Genomic DNA, 16,221 nt, shown 5'->3' with positions numbered 1-16,221 from the left:
CTTTCTCCGCATCTAATGCCACAATGGTTCGGGAGCCAGCATTGTCGTGTCGTACCTGTAGATGAGTGAGAAGCCTCCGAATGTTGATATCAGTCGCCCTAGAGGGAATGAAGCCAGTTTGATCCGAGTGGACTAAATCTTGCATAAATGGTTTAAGCCTGTTTGCCAACACTTTAGCTAAAATCTTGGCATCACAGTTAATAAGCGATATAGGCCTATAAGAAGCACATTTCCGCGGATCTTTGCCTTTTTTTGGGATAATGGAAATATATGCACGGGACATAGACTCAGGCACTGCACCCCTCAGAGCAACATCATTAAATATCTCCGTGAGTGGCCCCACCACCAAAGAGAGATGGTGTTTGTAAAACTCACCCGGGATGCCGTCAGGGCCAGGGGCCTTGCCTGTAGGTAGCAATTTAATTACCTGTTCCACTTCCGACTGCGTTATGAGCGCATCTAACCGTTCCTGTGTAGCATCAGAGAGGTATGGCAGTGGGACGGCCCCCAGATAGTCAAGCAACTGTACGTCAGAACAGGTCACCTTTGAGGAATAAAGTTCCTGATAAAACTGCCGAAATACATCTACAATGCACCGAGGTTGGGTTATCAACTCACCCGCATCATTTTCAATACATGGGATGGAAGCCGTATTACACTCGTCTCGCACCAGCATGGCCAAAAGCTTACCAGCTTTGTCCCCCATTTCAAAAAGCCTATGCGATTGCTTCTGAATGTACGCCCGTGCCTGTTCGACATTGGCTAATGCAAGTAAGCGAGAGGACTGCAACCAATCATTCCTATTCGTATCAGAGGGATCAGCTAAATATACCTGTTCTTTGGCAGCAGTGTCTGATTCCAAAGAGCCAATCGTGTTACCCAATTTCCGTTTTGCCTGGCTGATGCCCGATATGTACACCCCCCTTGCTGTTGCCTTAAACGCCTCCCAGACTACAAACGTATCGGCAGTGCCCGGGTTGAGCTGCCAGTACTGCACTAAAGCAGGTTGAACTACGGGTTCGGTGGCAGTGGTACCAATCCAGTGTGAGGGGAGCCTCCAAATTTTATCAATAGGTTCGGCCCGTAGGATCACTGTGAGCGACAGGGGGGAATGATCCGAAATGCCCCTGGGCAAGTAGTCCACTGAAGACACCTCTCGGGGCAAAAAAATTTTGGCACTTAAGCGGGCTTGGGTAGGGAGAGCCTTTCATGCCACTTACTCCACCTATTCTCGGGGAGTGGCGATCCTGGTGCACAGGAATATTGATTGCCAAGTTGAGAAGGTCAAACAGGATCACCATGGGAGATATATATTTGTTCAGGCCCGATTTAATGGGGTTCGGCTTCTACTGGCCTCTGTCTATGCCCCCCCTGCTGTTGAACACCACTTCCTACCCCACCTTGTAACGCTTCTGGCAGACATGGTCCCGTCTCCTATTATACTGATGGGGGATTACAATGCGGTTCTAAACCCAGCGATTGATACGACTACTGGCTCGCACTACAGTAAGCTGCCTCTAAAGAGCTGGGCGGATAGCAGTGCCTTTACTGTGGCGTGGAGGTGGAAACACCCGAATACGAGGGAATTCTCCTGTTACTCGGCCACACATAAATCGCATTCCCGCATAGATCTGGCCTTTGTATCCCGAGATGTTCAGTTTAACTGGACTATAGCTTTTTTCACACTTGCTTGGTGGAATCCACTATATTTCAGTAGAGGAAACACAGAAACATCATATTGCCACAAGTAGCAGTACAATCTCTTTGGGTTTAACTGTTTTGAAAGTGCTAACTGGCACTAGTACATAAACTACAGTAATAAACCATAGTTTTTGTCCGCTTTACACCATGTAATTGATTTCTAGTTGCTGGTGTGAACTTTTATCCCAATAAATTTGATTATACCTTTGCTCCACCTTATGTTTTGTCTTGGTAAGTAAGATTGTCTGTAGAATTGCCCAGCTGTTAAATAGAGTCGTCTGTGATATACTGTACTGTTCCCTAATAGGCTAATAGGTGTTCTTCATTGATTACAAAACCAGCACGACTAGTGGTTGGCAACTTGGCTGAGTCTCAGTGTGACAATCCTCTTGTATAAATTCAGATAAATAGAGAAAGAAAGTTATTTGCCCGCAACAAGCTGCCCCCTTATAATTTATATGAAACGTAAAAGAGATAACACACTCATGCACAAAGATATCCTTTAACTAGATGGGATTCATCACGTATAAAGCTTCATATCCCAAAATTTAAGGTAAAAAAAGTTTTATTAATAAATGTTTAATATAAACTGTATTGATCTACAGATCATCATGTTTAATTTTATTGCTGAATAAAGTCACCTTGTTTAACCCATTTGTCATGTGTTTTATGTTCATTCTTTTTAAATGGATTAAGTGTACTTGTGGAGCAGTTCTGCTTTTTTGCTCCTTATTAGGAATGTTCCGGCTCCATTGATTTCTGCAAACAACCACCTTTGACTTAATAAACATAGCCTGCTTTTATTAAACAAACTCATATAGTGTTACAGAAGCCTTGTCTATTGCAACAGCCAAAGTCTTAACCGGTGGTCCTAGCCAGTGCAAATGGTTTGTCAGTGCAGAACTAAAAGCTAATAAGAAGTGCAGAATTGGCTCCAGTACCCAAATTAAACAATCAAGATAATTGTTTTTAAAACCGCAATAAATGCTAACTGCTAAGTAGTTGCTATGGGTTACTAGAAATAGATCAACCTTTGTACCTATTGCAAAATTATCTTACGTATTTTAGGGAAATGGCATATGGACTAGTGATGTGCGGGTTGGGTAAAACTTGACACGGACCCGCCCTCCCACAACCCAAGCCTGCATGCATCTGACTTCCGGGTTTACATTTATAGACCGTGACACTCCGCCGATGTCACAAAAGGGGCAGGGCGAGCAGCGCACAGAGGATTGCAAGGTCGGGCCGGCTCGCACATCACTAATATGGACCCATTTGCATATAAGTGATGTGCATATTACTTGGTTATTTTGCTGGAAGGGAAAGGGTTAATCCATCTTTTTATTTGTTCTTATAACTTCTGCATTTTTGACATCCTGTACTTGTCAGGCAATAGTGAATAATTATTCTGATGCTTTTTAGAGGAGAACTAAACCCCCCATGGCGATAAGTTCCCACTGGCCCCCCTCCTGCACAGTCTTACCCCTGAATTCCGTCCCCTCTAGAAATCACGACCAAAGTCATTGGTGCATGCGCAGTTGGAGCAATATTCCAGTTCACAACAACTGCGCTTGCGCCGAAAGTGACTGAAATTGCCGAAGGGGAGGAAGAAACATGAAAATGGGGACATACAGAGATGCTGGCAGGCTCTGGTCTGGTCAATCTATACAATAATAGTAACAACTATAGGGGTTTGATTGAGAAAACACCCCTTCCAGCCCTGGAATGCACTTGAAAGTTTATTCATTTCATGTTTATTACAGAAAAGCAAATAACAGGCAGCGCATAGATAAAAGCAAGCTTCATTGTAACATGGAGCAGATACAGATGAATTAACAAGGTTTTCTATAAGTATGGTGACTGTTCATGAGAATTTACAGAACAAGAAGTAATATACAGCGTACTGTATAAGTTGCTTGAACCCCAAATAAAGACTAGATTAGTCTTATAAATATATATGCATAGGTAATTATTCAAAACTTGCTATCTGATCTGTGGTGTAACTAGTCATAAGTGGGCCTGGGTGTAGCATATATACCCAGGCCCAACCACCGCCCCCCTAAAAATTGCACACTGATAAATCTCCCCTGCCCTGCCGCACACTATAAGATGTATTGCAGCTCTGGTGGCTATAAAGTAGAACTATAGTTAGATTATTGCACAAATCAAGAATCTAAAAGATGAACTACCCCTTTAAGGCTAGGGCCAGGTCGGGCAGAAATCAGCCTGCTGAAATCCAAAGGCCGATTTAAGCCCCCAATCGCTATCAGATTCCTCTTCTTTATTTGCGTCTGGAATCCTTGTGTTGGCTCCAGCATGAACACACTCAGAGGATATCGCTGAACGAGCGCATCTTTCTCCCAATATGCCCACCAAAGGCAGGGCAATATTGGGCTAATCCGATTGTTCTGCCCTAGGGCCAAACAATCGGATTACAGCAATGAAAATGGGTGCCGACATGACGAGGTCCGCATCAACTAGCCAATGCGGCTCTTGATCACAGGGTGGTTCGACAGACTTCTGCCATTGACTTGTACATGAACTCACACCCAAACCCCTTTCTATTGCTTTTGGGTCTCCACAGGGGCTTCTGCTCATAACAGGCACAGGCAAAAGTGCCTGTAGTATTTTAATATTTAATTGCCATGCATTCCCTTATTATTGGCTTGTGACATTGTCACCCAATACAATAGGCATCTGGGTAATGATCTCTGATCTCCTTAAATTTCCCCATCCTCCTACACTCAATAAATAGTTTCATTCTTCCAGTAATAACTATAAAACTGCGAATACAAAAGCCACCAGCCAAAAATATTTAAGCAGAAATGATTCAGTGAAGTCAGGCCCAGTGCCATACAAACAGATGGTAAATCTATGTAGTCATAGTCTTGATTTTAGTGGGGGAAAAAACTCATTTTGCCACTTCCTTTATTAGTGATATCTTAGATTTCCTTTGCGTTCAGCAAATTGTATCCCTTGAATAAGTATATTCTAGAAGTATATCATATGAGTATCAGAAAAATATATTTTTATGGACTACTTCATTTCATAGTTTTATTTGCTTTCCAATAAAATCCATGTTTTTTTCAGTCGGTGAATGTGAAGCAAGTCAAATTTTGTAATGGCAAACTGTTATTTTTGCTAAGTTTTTTTGTTTTCTCTAGTGGCAGAAAAAGACACAGTAGGATCCATGTGGCCCTGCTTTTATCTTAATTCATACCGTTTTTATGAAGCAGAAATAAATCAACAATTTCAGTGTTCACTACCCAAGTCCTCAATGCAATTGTACCTGGTATAAAGTATTACAGAAGAATTGACTAAACATGAAACAAAATGGATACAAGGAAAAATATTTGATGAGAGAGACCTGGAAAGGGTTCACTCAGAGGCAGAGTACTTGGCTTGTCCCCATCGTACCCACAATACTCTGTCAGAACAAACCAAGTTAAGTACAACTCATAGCCACTATCTGTCCAGCTCTGCAGGGTAACATTGAGTAGCACACCATTGAGTAGAAATTCTTACACTGGATTTTTATCACAATGGATGAACTATTTTTTATTATAAAGAGCTTTTGAGAGATGAACTGACATTTTATTGAGACTGCTGGGAATGGTGTCTCGTAATTAAGAGGTGGTGACTAGTTGGTAAACCCTCCCCTTAATCACCTATTTAAGCACGTTTGTTACACATTATGTTTGGCTTGATAAAGGTCCTGGTATAGCCCGAAACGTTGCCGTTGTTGCACGAATAAAAAAGTTTGATCAACAAAGATCGGAGTGCTGCTGCAGTTGTTAATTTCATTGAGTAGCCCACCTGCTACAAGAATCTAGATTGATGCAGGGAAAGTAATGATGTCTCTCTACATGTAAAATTAGTGCTGGAATCCTTTATGTGTTAGATTTTGTTTGTGCTACAGTTAGTTATTTGAGTCTGCTAGGAAAGAAAGTTGCCCTAAAAGATGTATTAGATCTACTTGTCAATGAAATCGGATCCCAACTCCTTCATGAAGAGAGACAGATGCTGATATAGTGAAGACTAACTTGAGTATTTAAAAAATGGTACAGCATTTTGAATTGATTATACAGTGTATTGAAATAAAAATATTTGTTAATGAGATATACTAACATTATTTAATAGTATACCTACACTACTTTTTCATGATAGTTCCCCTTTAAGTGCTCCTCTTAGATCAGAGAAAGCATTCTGCCAACTGATTTTCTTGGCAAGGTCTCTGTGTATAGCAAGAATGGGATTTGTGACTGGTGGAACAATGTAGCACTGATCAATAATGGCAGACTGCTTCTCCTTTACTACAAATAGCAAATGGCCTTTTATGCAGATTTGTTAACCCAGAGCACAATGCCAAAGGAAACTTTTTTATATACTGAATGTTGCAGTGCTACCATATCTTTAGTGTCTAGCCTAGGAAAGGCAGCTTTAGTTGCAAGCCAGTCTTACTCAATGGGATTGTTTTGAAGGCTAAGTGGTAAAGCTGCTAATTCTTTATCTGTTCTTCACAGGGATTTGTCTGTTTTATTTTCCTTACGTTGGAGTTTTACCTGAAAATGTTGGAGCTGACACAGTTTCGCTCTCATCAGGATATATTGCAAAAAGCAAGGCTTTGCATTTATTTCTCTGCCAGGGCTGGTATAGATGTTAATACGGGTATGGGACCTGTTATCCAGAATGCTTGGGACTTGAGGCTTTCCAGATAATGGAAAATGTATGTAGTTTGGATCACCATACCTTAAATCTATTATAAAATAATTAAAACTATACAATAGGGTTGTTTTGCCTTCAATGAGGGTCCAATATAAGGTGCTGTTTCATTATTACAGAGAGAAAATGAAATCAATTAGAATTTATTAAAATGGAGTCTATGGGAGACAGCCTTTCAGCTATGCATAGCTTTCTGGATAACAGTTTTCCAGATACCTGATCCTGTACTTACTGTATACTGTGGCCTTAGTGTTGAGACCATGTAGAAACAACATGGTGCAAATAATTTGCCAATAGGAGGTTACGGGAGAGTGCTCGCTATGTCTATACCTCAGAGAAAATTGACCATTTAAGATGCCTGTGTTGTGATCTACTCCTTTTAAGTAACAATATTATGTTCTTAGTAGCCCAAAATACTGGGCATGCAGAAACGGGGCACAGGGCATTAAGAGTCCTGCAGCGGGTCGGGTACCCGCGGGTTCCAGCAAAAACCTGCAGTACCCTGCGTGTTGTGGATAGAAGTTCTGGTTATGGGTGTAGACGCGGGTCGGCAGTTCTGCAAGTTTGCGGGTCGTGGGACTTCTCAATAGCGATATTTACTCCTTTTTTCTGATCACAACTACTTCCGATGATGTCACTTCCGGTTTACAATGACAGCACTTCCTGATTCTTGATGGTCAGCGGGTCCGGGTTGCGGATAAGGTACTTGCGGGTCGGGTAGCGGGTAAGAATGCGGGTTGCGAGTCAGGGTTGCAGATCCAAAAAAATGGACCCGCGCAGGACTCTACAGGGTGTTCTGTTTCTAGCCCAGCTTTGCTAAAGGAATGCAAAGTTCTCAAATGTCAAACCTAATTGTTGTTACAATAAAACGGTTTCTTATTCTTTTTTTTTTGTTTCTGGCCACAAGGGGGAGATTATGGTGAAACTGTAGGCTAGAGGTTTTCAGACTATTTCAGCTACAATATTTGGTCAGCCTCCAATTCTCTTACAACAAAGTTACAAATACAGTAATTTCGACTTCCAGGAAAGCAAATGTGCATCTGGCCCATAACTCAATCTGACAGGCTTTAAGCTGCACCCCACTTGTAGTTTGGGAAAAACAGGGCTGACACAAATTACATCTTCGTGCAGTGATTATTAATCATAACTGGGTCCCTATGATGTTAAAAGGGAAGTATATACCTTATTTTCAACAGAAAAATAAATAGAACTTATGCCTATTTTTGACATTAAAATATACTTTAGTTAATATAGTGTATTCATTTTGGGGGTATAGTTTTCCTTTAATGTAATCCTATTTAAGGGACTGCACTAGTGGTTAAGATGGACACTACTGTTGTCTCATCACCCCGCTGAAGTTTTACTTATCACAGCCTGTCAAGTTGCAACTCCCTGTAACCCCCAGCAGAGCATAAGTTACACAGGACTCATGGACACAGGCACATGCTGTTTGTTTACTTAATAGTGTGCATTGATTAATTATGGGCACAGGCAGGGCATTAGTTACAGCCAGCAGTAGTACTTAATACTAGTGTCTAACAGTGGTGCGCCATTTGGCATTGCTTTATACCTGAGATTATATGCCTGTGTCCCTATGCTCGTGGGTGACACCCAGGGTACTAAACTTTCTGCTTATCTCTCACTCCTGGATTGACCTATTACAGAAGCTAGATTTAAGTTGCTAGTCATGAAGCTTTGGTGAGGGATTCACACACAGGAACACCAGATATCCCTAGCTGGTAATTTTCCCTCAGAAACGGCCTAACCAGAACATGGGTACTTACTCCCCCTTCCTAAATGTGAACAAACTAAGCCTAGAGCTGTGCTAACCTGGACCTGTCACCCAGACATCAGCTGTCAATCAAATATTGCCTGCCCCTCCTCTATGCCTCAGGCATAGAGGAGGGGCAAACAATTATTTTCACTTTCCATTCAGCACTTCCTAGATGCACTGCTCTCCCCACATTCCCCCAGTTCTCTTAAAAATGTCATTGTGTAACCAGTGCATGGGGAAAGAAATCAGGTCCCCCATTCTGGTGCACAAACAAGATTCTGAGATGATTCAAGGCTTGCCTTAATAACAGTGTCCACAAAATTCTCCTGCCTGCTTGCTATAATTATGAATTCCCAGACTGATGGAAACAAGATTCAATTAATTTAAACAGTGAAATTAAAGTTCATGTTGCTTGACTAACATGATAAAATAGAATTTGAAATACTTTTTTTGGGGTGACAGGTCCCCTTTAAGATCTCCTAAGTAAGGGTAGGCACTAAGAGGGTTGCCAACTGTTCTGGTGTAGCATGGTGATGTTGATGGGATGGGGGGATATGACACGGAGGAAAATAAGAGGCAGGATTGGAACAGATCAAGGAAGAAGACCAGAAATGCAGTTCTGTTCAGGTTACAGAACTCATGTACGAGTACTGTATTTTGAACTTGACAGCCCCAGAAAAAAAGCAGACTATCCAGTTCCAAAATCTGCTGTTCTAAAACTGGCCTTGACAATATTTGTCTGTTCTTAAAAATAAGGGTCCATCCACTTACTCATAGTTACGTTTGAATATGTGTCATGCTATAATTAAATCAATCAGGTAAAAAATATTTATACCTGTACAATATTATATCTTATCTAAAAAAATATTTTAAAGGTTAATTTTTCATATGCTTATATGCTAAGCGGTTTCTGCCAATCATTATAAGTGAAAGTGATTTTTAATGAATAAACATGTATTCTGGAGAAAACACCTGGAAATTGCATGCTGTTTCTCACAGTAAAATTGTCAATCATTTGTGCAAATTCAGATGATTTTTAGTGCAATATTATGTTGTGGCGATTGGCCTAACACTGCATCAGTCTCAGGGAATCCTGACCGGTTTTCCAATTTTGGAAAATTGTGCAGGCAGTTTTGACCCAGAAAGCACTTCATAATACTGAGGTGTGTTGATGATGTACAAATTGCGGCTATATAATTAATATTAGTTACATTTTCCCCTGTTAAAGGACCAGTAACCTGTTCATCCAGCACCTACAATGAACTATTTCTCGTCAACAAATGCCCTATTTTATATGACAATGGACAAGAGCCGTGAATGGTATTTGACCCCGTATATCTTCCTGTGTAAGAACATTTTACACATTATATTCTACAGAGCTCATCTGTTATCTCCATAATTAAGTGCCCTTTTGTCCCATCTTATTCAATTGGATGGCTACACAGCAGCTCATTTATATTAAAGTTAGTAGTGTTTTTAAAGCAGACACAATTTTTGCCAATGTGCAGGTTAACAGTATGCTAGTTTTAAATACATATAAAAACCTTCCATGTCTTGGCCCTTTAACTACAAGTAATGGACGGCAGACAAGTGCATGCTGGGACTTGTACTACTATCTAAACTCTCTGGGAAGAATATCAGATAATTGGTAAGAGACAAAAAATAGAATGTGCATTAAAGTCCTAAAGCATTTTTAAAATAAAAAGCAGCCAGTGGGATTCTAGTCCCTTCAAATGCCTGCACATAAATGAGCTTATAATACACAAAAGCCATGAATATCTTGTAAATTATATCCTTATAAACGGTGAGTTCTGATGTCATCAGTTATAAACGGTGAGTTCTGATGTCATTTCTGTCACATGACTCACTGAATCTTGTATATTATATTAAATAAAGTACCCCCAGTTGTAAAATATGAGGATATTAGAAGTTACCTCGGAGTTCCATGACTTGTATAATAACACGAGGCCGAAGGAAACTCCTCGGTAACTTATAATATCCTTATAATTTACAAGAGGGTGTACTTTATTCACTATATTATAAAATGCGCCAAACACGCTACCTTAGAGGGTGTAAAGGAAGAGCGCTGAATACAGACTGCGAGTTACTCAAATATCGCCATCTAAAACTTCGTTGTTCTCTGTCTGACTCCTTGTAAACTACAGCTGATCCTCTTCCGGCTGTCAGGCTTCACATGGATCTCTCATCGTAACCCCGCCCATCTTCGAATAATTGCATTGTTAGCCGGCCCTTCTGTATATGGTCCAGCCAATCAGACTCTTATGTTTCCTTAGAGGGCGGGGCTAGCGGCGGGGATTTGATTACTTTTCTACTATCTGCATAACACACACAGTCCTCCCACCCCAAGCGTCTTTACTTCGATGGTTATAGCTCATCCGACAGCCAATCAGCGTGGCTCATATCCTGCTGAATAATGTAACAGTGCGTCTTGGAGGATTGACCAATCCGATAAACCGCATAGTTCTGTAGGTTGTAGTTACAAGGTTATTGGCTGGATTGCAAACATAGACATGTGCGAGAGCCAATAGCGCGGATCTCTGAATAATGGAATTAATGGGAGGGACCTGAAGGTGGGGAGCTGGGCTAGCGGTGGCGGCGGCGGAGGGTATGGTGTTGTTAAGATGGCGGCTCTGCAGGAGGAACGGAGCTATGGGCTGTCCTGCGGGAGGGTCGGCGGTAGAGTTTCCGTCTTCCATGTTAAGCTCACCGATAGCGCACTGAAGGCCTTCGAAAGCTACCAGAACAGCCGGGTAAGCTAAGAAGTGGGAGCAATCTGGAGTTGTGTGGATGTTTAAATGGTTTTTTCTTGGTCACTGTTACCCTATCACTTGTGTGGGGAGCCCAGTAACGTGCCTCATTAAACCCTTCTTTTTGGTACCTCCTGAGCGCCACTTATTACATATAGCTTCCTCTGGGACCCATAGGAACCCTCATACCACTTTGTAGAAGGAGTTTGGGGGGGGGGGACCATTATTTAGTGTAAAGTGCTGAACCTGTGATCTATATATCAGTGTGCTTGTTCACAACAGGCTCCATATATAGGCTGCTACCCTGTGTTCATAATTTCAGCTCCTTGGCTGCCTTGTGTTGACATTGGGGATCTTGTAATATCTCCTTGTATCATGGACCCATGATCCTAGCTCAGTGTATATATAAGCAAAAAAAAATAAATATATATATATATAATATATATAAATGTTCATACAAATGTTCATAAAGTACCTGCACTCCTTCCTTTCGGTATGGGTGGGTGCCTGGTCAGTCAGGGTATGTAGATTCAAGATGGACCAGCACTCCAAGTTTTTCAATCAAACAAGTGTTTATTTTAACATCACTCAAGTGTCCAACGTTTCGGCCCACATTAGGGCCTTTATATATCTGCTTGTAATGGGGGATCCAGAATCCCAGCATGTTGTGTCTAGGCCCTACAGTTGTCTCGCATGTTGTATCCTACCCAACTTTTTTTTAACCATTATTTCAGGTTTTTTAAGGGCACTGCTGTCTTGAGTTGAAGAACACCAATATATAGCATGGTAACATGCTGGGGACCGTTAACCTGACATTGTTTGTCAGGGCACTACATGAATACTCTATGGTCATATATAGCTTGACAAGCTGTGTCTTAGCCTGCTCTCTGACCCCATTAGACCTGTTTTGTCAGAGTGATGCTAGATTTAGGGCAGCCTTATGTGCTGCACTGCAGATGGCTATCCAAACCAGTTAGTTAAGCTGCCTGTATTTCAGGGAACCCCTTTTAGTTGCTTGTGGTACACACCAGTCTACTCCCTGTGCTCATTACCCTCAGTACCCTGGCAAGAACGGGGCTGCCAGAACCCTGGCAAGAACGGGGCTGCCAGAACCCTGGCAAGAACGGGGCTGCCAGAACCCTGGCAAGTCACCTTCAACCAGCCATGTGCACACAGAATTGAGCTTATTGTTTACGTTTATTTGAAGGTTCACACGACTTGTGTGTAAGTTGCTTTTACTGCATCTGATCCATCCATCCACACCCATTATGCCAGCTCCATGTGCCTGGACACTGCAGGAGCTTTGAGACAACCTTATAAAGCTGAATATGTTGCACTTTAGTGTATATTGGCATACTGGTAGTATAAAGCTGGTGATTTGAGCACTGGAAAAGTTTGAGGACACTATAGGCTTTTATGGTGCTCGCCATCCAGCTGTATGCACCCATTTTTGTTAGCTTTGTAAGCCTGGGCTCTGCAGAGTCTTAAAGGGATACTGTCATGGGAAAAAAAAAAAATTCAAAATGAATCAGTTAATAGTGCTGCTCCAGCAGAATTCTGCACTGAAATCCATTTCTCAAAAGAGCGAACAGATTTTTTTTATATTCAATTTTGAAATCTGACATGGGGCTAGACATATTGTCAATTTCCCAGCTGCCCCTGGTCATGTGACTTGTGCTCTGATAAACTTCAATCACTCTTTACTGCTGTACTGCAAGTTGGAGTGATATCACCCCCCTCCCTTTTCCCCCATCAGACAAACAAAAGAACAATGGGAAGATAACCAGATAGCAGCTCCCTAACACAAGATAACAGCTGCCTGGTAGATCTAAGAACAGCACTCAGTAGTAAAAACCCATGTCCCACTGACAGGCGCGCTCCAGGTTGTTTTGCCGCTTGAGACAGCGTTTAAAATGCCGCCCCCCCTGCCCGTCGTACTTACCTTAAAATCGCCAACGAGGGTCCAGGGGGGGCCGCATTGCCAGCGCAGAGAGCGAAATTGCGCTCTCTGCGCTAGAAAAGCCGAATTTCCGGTTTAGAAACCGGAAATTCGGATCTTAAAGTTACAAGGAGCGGCTTTTTGCCGCCCCTTGTAACTGCTGGGGAGATGCCGCCTGAGGCAAGGTACTCACCTTGCCTCATGGCAGAAACGCCCCTACCCACTGAGACACATTCAGTTACATTGAGAAGGAAAAACAGCAGCCTGCCAGAAAGCATTTCTCTCCTGAAGTGCAGGCACAAGTCACATGACCAGGGGCAGCTGGGAAATTGACAAAATGTCTAGCCCAATGTCAGATTTCAAAATTGAATATAAAAAAATCTGTTTGCTCTTTTGAGAAATGGATTTAAGTGCAGAATTCTGCTGGAGTAGCACTATTACCTGATTCATTTTGAAAAATGTTTTTTTCCATGACAGTATCCCTTTAATATTTTAAGTACCCTTCAGTTGAATTTAGATTTTTCTTCAGAATTTCATGTCTTCTGTCCTGCAGTGATTAAAGGTTTTAATTATAAGGATTCGGCAATGTCCTGGTCTGGACCCTTCTGAATATATCCTGTGAGGGGCAAATGTGTGTACTGTGCACTGCAGGCTTTACGTTACTCTGTTACTGACAGGTTAGTTGATAATTTGCAACTTTCATTGGATAAACCTTCACACCAGAAAGTAGATTTTACTTCCTGCGTAAGTTTACTGTTTGTTTCCAGCAATGTGTTTATGTTGTTGCAATTTCTCCTAGGATTTTGTTCTTTTTTTTTTTTTTTAAGGTAAACTTTATTGAGTTTTATTGATTGGGGTTTGTACTTTTAACAGCATTTGAGCTGTGTTGAAGCATTAATATAGTGCTTACATAAGCACTGTGTTAGTGATAACTATCACTCTTGATAGTTTCTCTGCAGAACTGGCACAGCAGGAGAGGTCTCGGGCTCATTGTCGTGAGAAGTTACTAGGCCCTGCAGCAATATCCTTTTAAACCCCCCCCTCCCCACTGCCACGCAAAACCTTTAGGAAGATATGTTTTCCTCACATAACTGAAATCATGCAATAGTCAGGAATTCTACCAGGCCTTTATACTTTTGAGGCCCAAGCAAATGCTTATGACTGTCCAGACTGCTTTAGGTCTCCTTTTGCCAGTTCTGGCAAAACCTTGGCCTTCAAAATGTTGATAAATTTAGACATCAAATCTTATCTAGGAACTTGAAATCGGCAGAGATCTGCATTTCCTATATATGATTTAATTCTCAGATGCATGAGAGCTCACTGACGCCCCTCTTTAGAGACATCAAATATTTGATTTCCTGCTCATGTAACTGCACCAGCATTTTTTTTGCCTATGGCTTTGTTTAGCAGTTTTAGTTGATGGTATTGCAAAGGGTTACTTATGCTAAAGTATAAGCTGCGCTTATATGGAAAAAGTTATTTGTAGTTTTGTAATGTGATGGAGCTGACGTTAGACCGTGTTGTACATATGATTTATTGAAGTACTTGGGATATGATTTTATACTCCTCACATTCTGCAGTCTCAAAATAGCGTACAGTTCTCTAACAAGGAAGTGAGAAATGCAAAGGCAATTAACATCTCACAGTTTGCTGGAAAATAAAGACCCACTGAATTGATAATCGTAGATGGGTTAGTTGGGGTGGGGGGGGGTTGTACGCACTTTCATACATTTGCAGGGGTCTTCTAGCTATGCAGTAATCATATTAATATTTTTTTTATACACCGGCTCATCTAAAGTCAGGTACATTTTAATAAGCATCATTTTCTACTGGATCCTGAATGTCACATTTGACAAACTGTGGCCTACTCTGGTTGGCAGTGTTTGGAATGTTGCTTGTGCTGTCAATCTTTGAACAAAGTTCTTCTGATGATCCCCAGGCCATTCCTGTGTTGGGGCAAGCTATTTTTCAACAAAAATAGTTTGTCATACAAAAGTGAGTTGATTGGTCAAGTCAGGAATTATTGACTGAATTGGTCCTATCATCCCTACCTACATTGGTTATTTGGTTAACCTCTGTGAGCAATCAACGTCTGACCACATTAATCAGTTAAGATGGCCATACACTGGCAGATCTAAGCTACCAATTCGGCACCTTATTCGACCCCAGTGGCTAACTTTATAGATATCTGACAGAATTGGCTATATATTTATCTGGTTTATAAACCTCATTGGGTGGGGACTGCACCGGTGCATTTACACGATCCTCTCCTAACGGGTCTTTCATTGATGTCTGTTATCATATGCTCATTCCCTTGCGGGTCCAATGGCCCAGAGTATAGGTAGCCAAATCGGGCAAAGATCTGCCTGTTTGGTGACAGTTATTTACATGTATGGCCAGGGCCGCCATTAGAAATCACGGGGCCCCATACAACAAAATGTTCACTGGCCTATAGAGTATTAAAATAATACATTGGTGGTCAGGGGTTTAATAAAATAAAAAAAAAACACATTGGAGTTCAGGAGAACTGATCTCGTGGCTTCAGGACTTCAATTTTAGCTCTTTTCGTGGGTTCGGGTCTATTTGCGGCTCTAGGACTTCAACTTCGGCTGCTTTTGTGGCTTTGGGTCTTTTCACGGCTTTGGGACTTCAACTTCAGCTCCTTTCTTGGCTTTGGTTCTTTTCACGGCTTCGGAACTTCAACTTCAGCTCTTCGGTTCTTTTTGCGGCTTCGTGACTACAACTCTTCTGGTCTTTTTGCGGCTACGGGACATCGGCTCTTTGTGACTTCTGCGGGCTCCCCACAGCTTCAGCAGTGTCAAGGTGGGCCTGGCTATTTCAAAAAGTGCAGCACAGCTGGGCCCCCCTTCAGGCCCAGGCCCCATACAACAGTGCCTCCCTGATGGCCCTGTGTATGGCCATCTTAAATCAGGACTGCAACTGTGTTGATTGATAACCACCTCCTTAACTCGGCAGACCTTGCAGTGTTCTGGCCAACATATCCGTTTATCGGAGGGACAGTAGCTGTCATGCTGTTTTGTCTTTACTGAGCTTTTCATTATACACTAAAGCAAAACCAGCCCTTCCTGTCATTACCGGTACCTACTACAAACTAGTGACATGGTTATTGTTTCTTGTATACTGGCATAGGATAGTAGCCACAAACATTTATCAATATAAAGTCCTCTGCAAGCAAAATAGTTTGCATTATTACCTGGCAAAGCTTTGTTTCTAGGTATATTGGAAGGGGGGGGGGGGAAGAGGTACCTGCATGCTGTTTTGAATTTCTGTCTGGTTGGAAAAAATAAAATATCTGT

The 16,221-nt window shown here is 41.8% G+C and overlaps 1 protein-coding gene across 2 annotated transcripts in view; it reads left to right on the top strand.

Annotated features, from left to right (window-relative positions):
• Positions 1-10,658: 10,658 nt before the first annotated feature.
• Positions 10,659-16,221, top strand: part of ell.S (elongation factor RNA polymerase II S homeolog) — a 68,235-nt gene continuing 62,672 nt past the window's right edge. Inside the window, exon 1 of one of the 2 annotated variants that reach the window (XM_018239533.2) lies at positions 10,659-10,968. In XM_018239533.2, coding sequence (XP_018095022.1) covers positions 10,840-10,968 — 129 coding nt within the window. In that variant the 5' untranslated portion in view covers positions 10,659-10,839. 2 annotated transcript variants of the gene reach the window in all.

Source organism: Xenopus laevis, chromosome 1S (assembly GCF_017654675.1).
Source record: "Xenopus laevis strain J_2021 chromosome 1S, Xenopus_laevis_v10.1, whole genome shotgun sequence".
Taxonomy (NCBI): Eukaryota; Metazoa; Chordata; class Amphibia; order Anura; family Pipidae; genus Xenopus; species Xenopus laevis.
The sequence above is the reverse complement of the archived record's forward strand: the minus strand, read 5'-3'. Positions and strand labels throughout refer to the sequence as shown.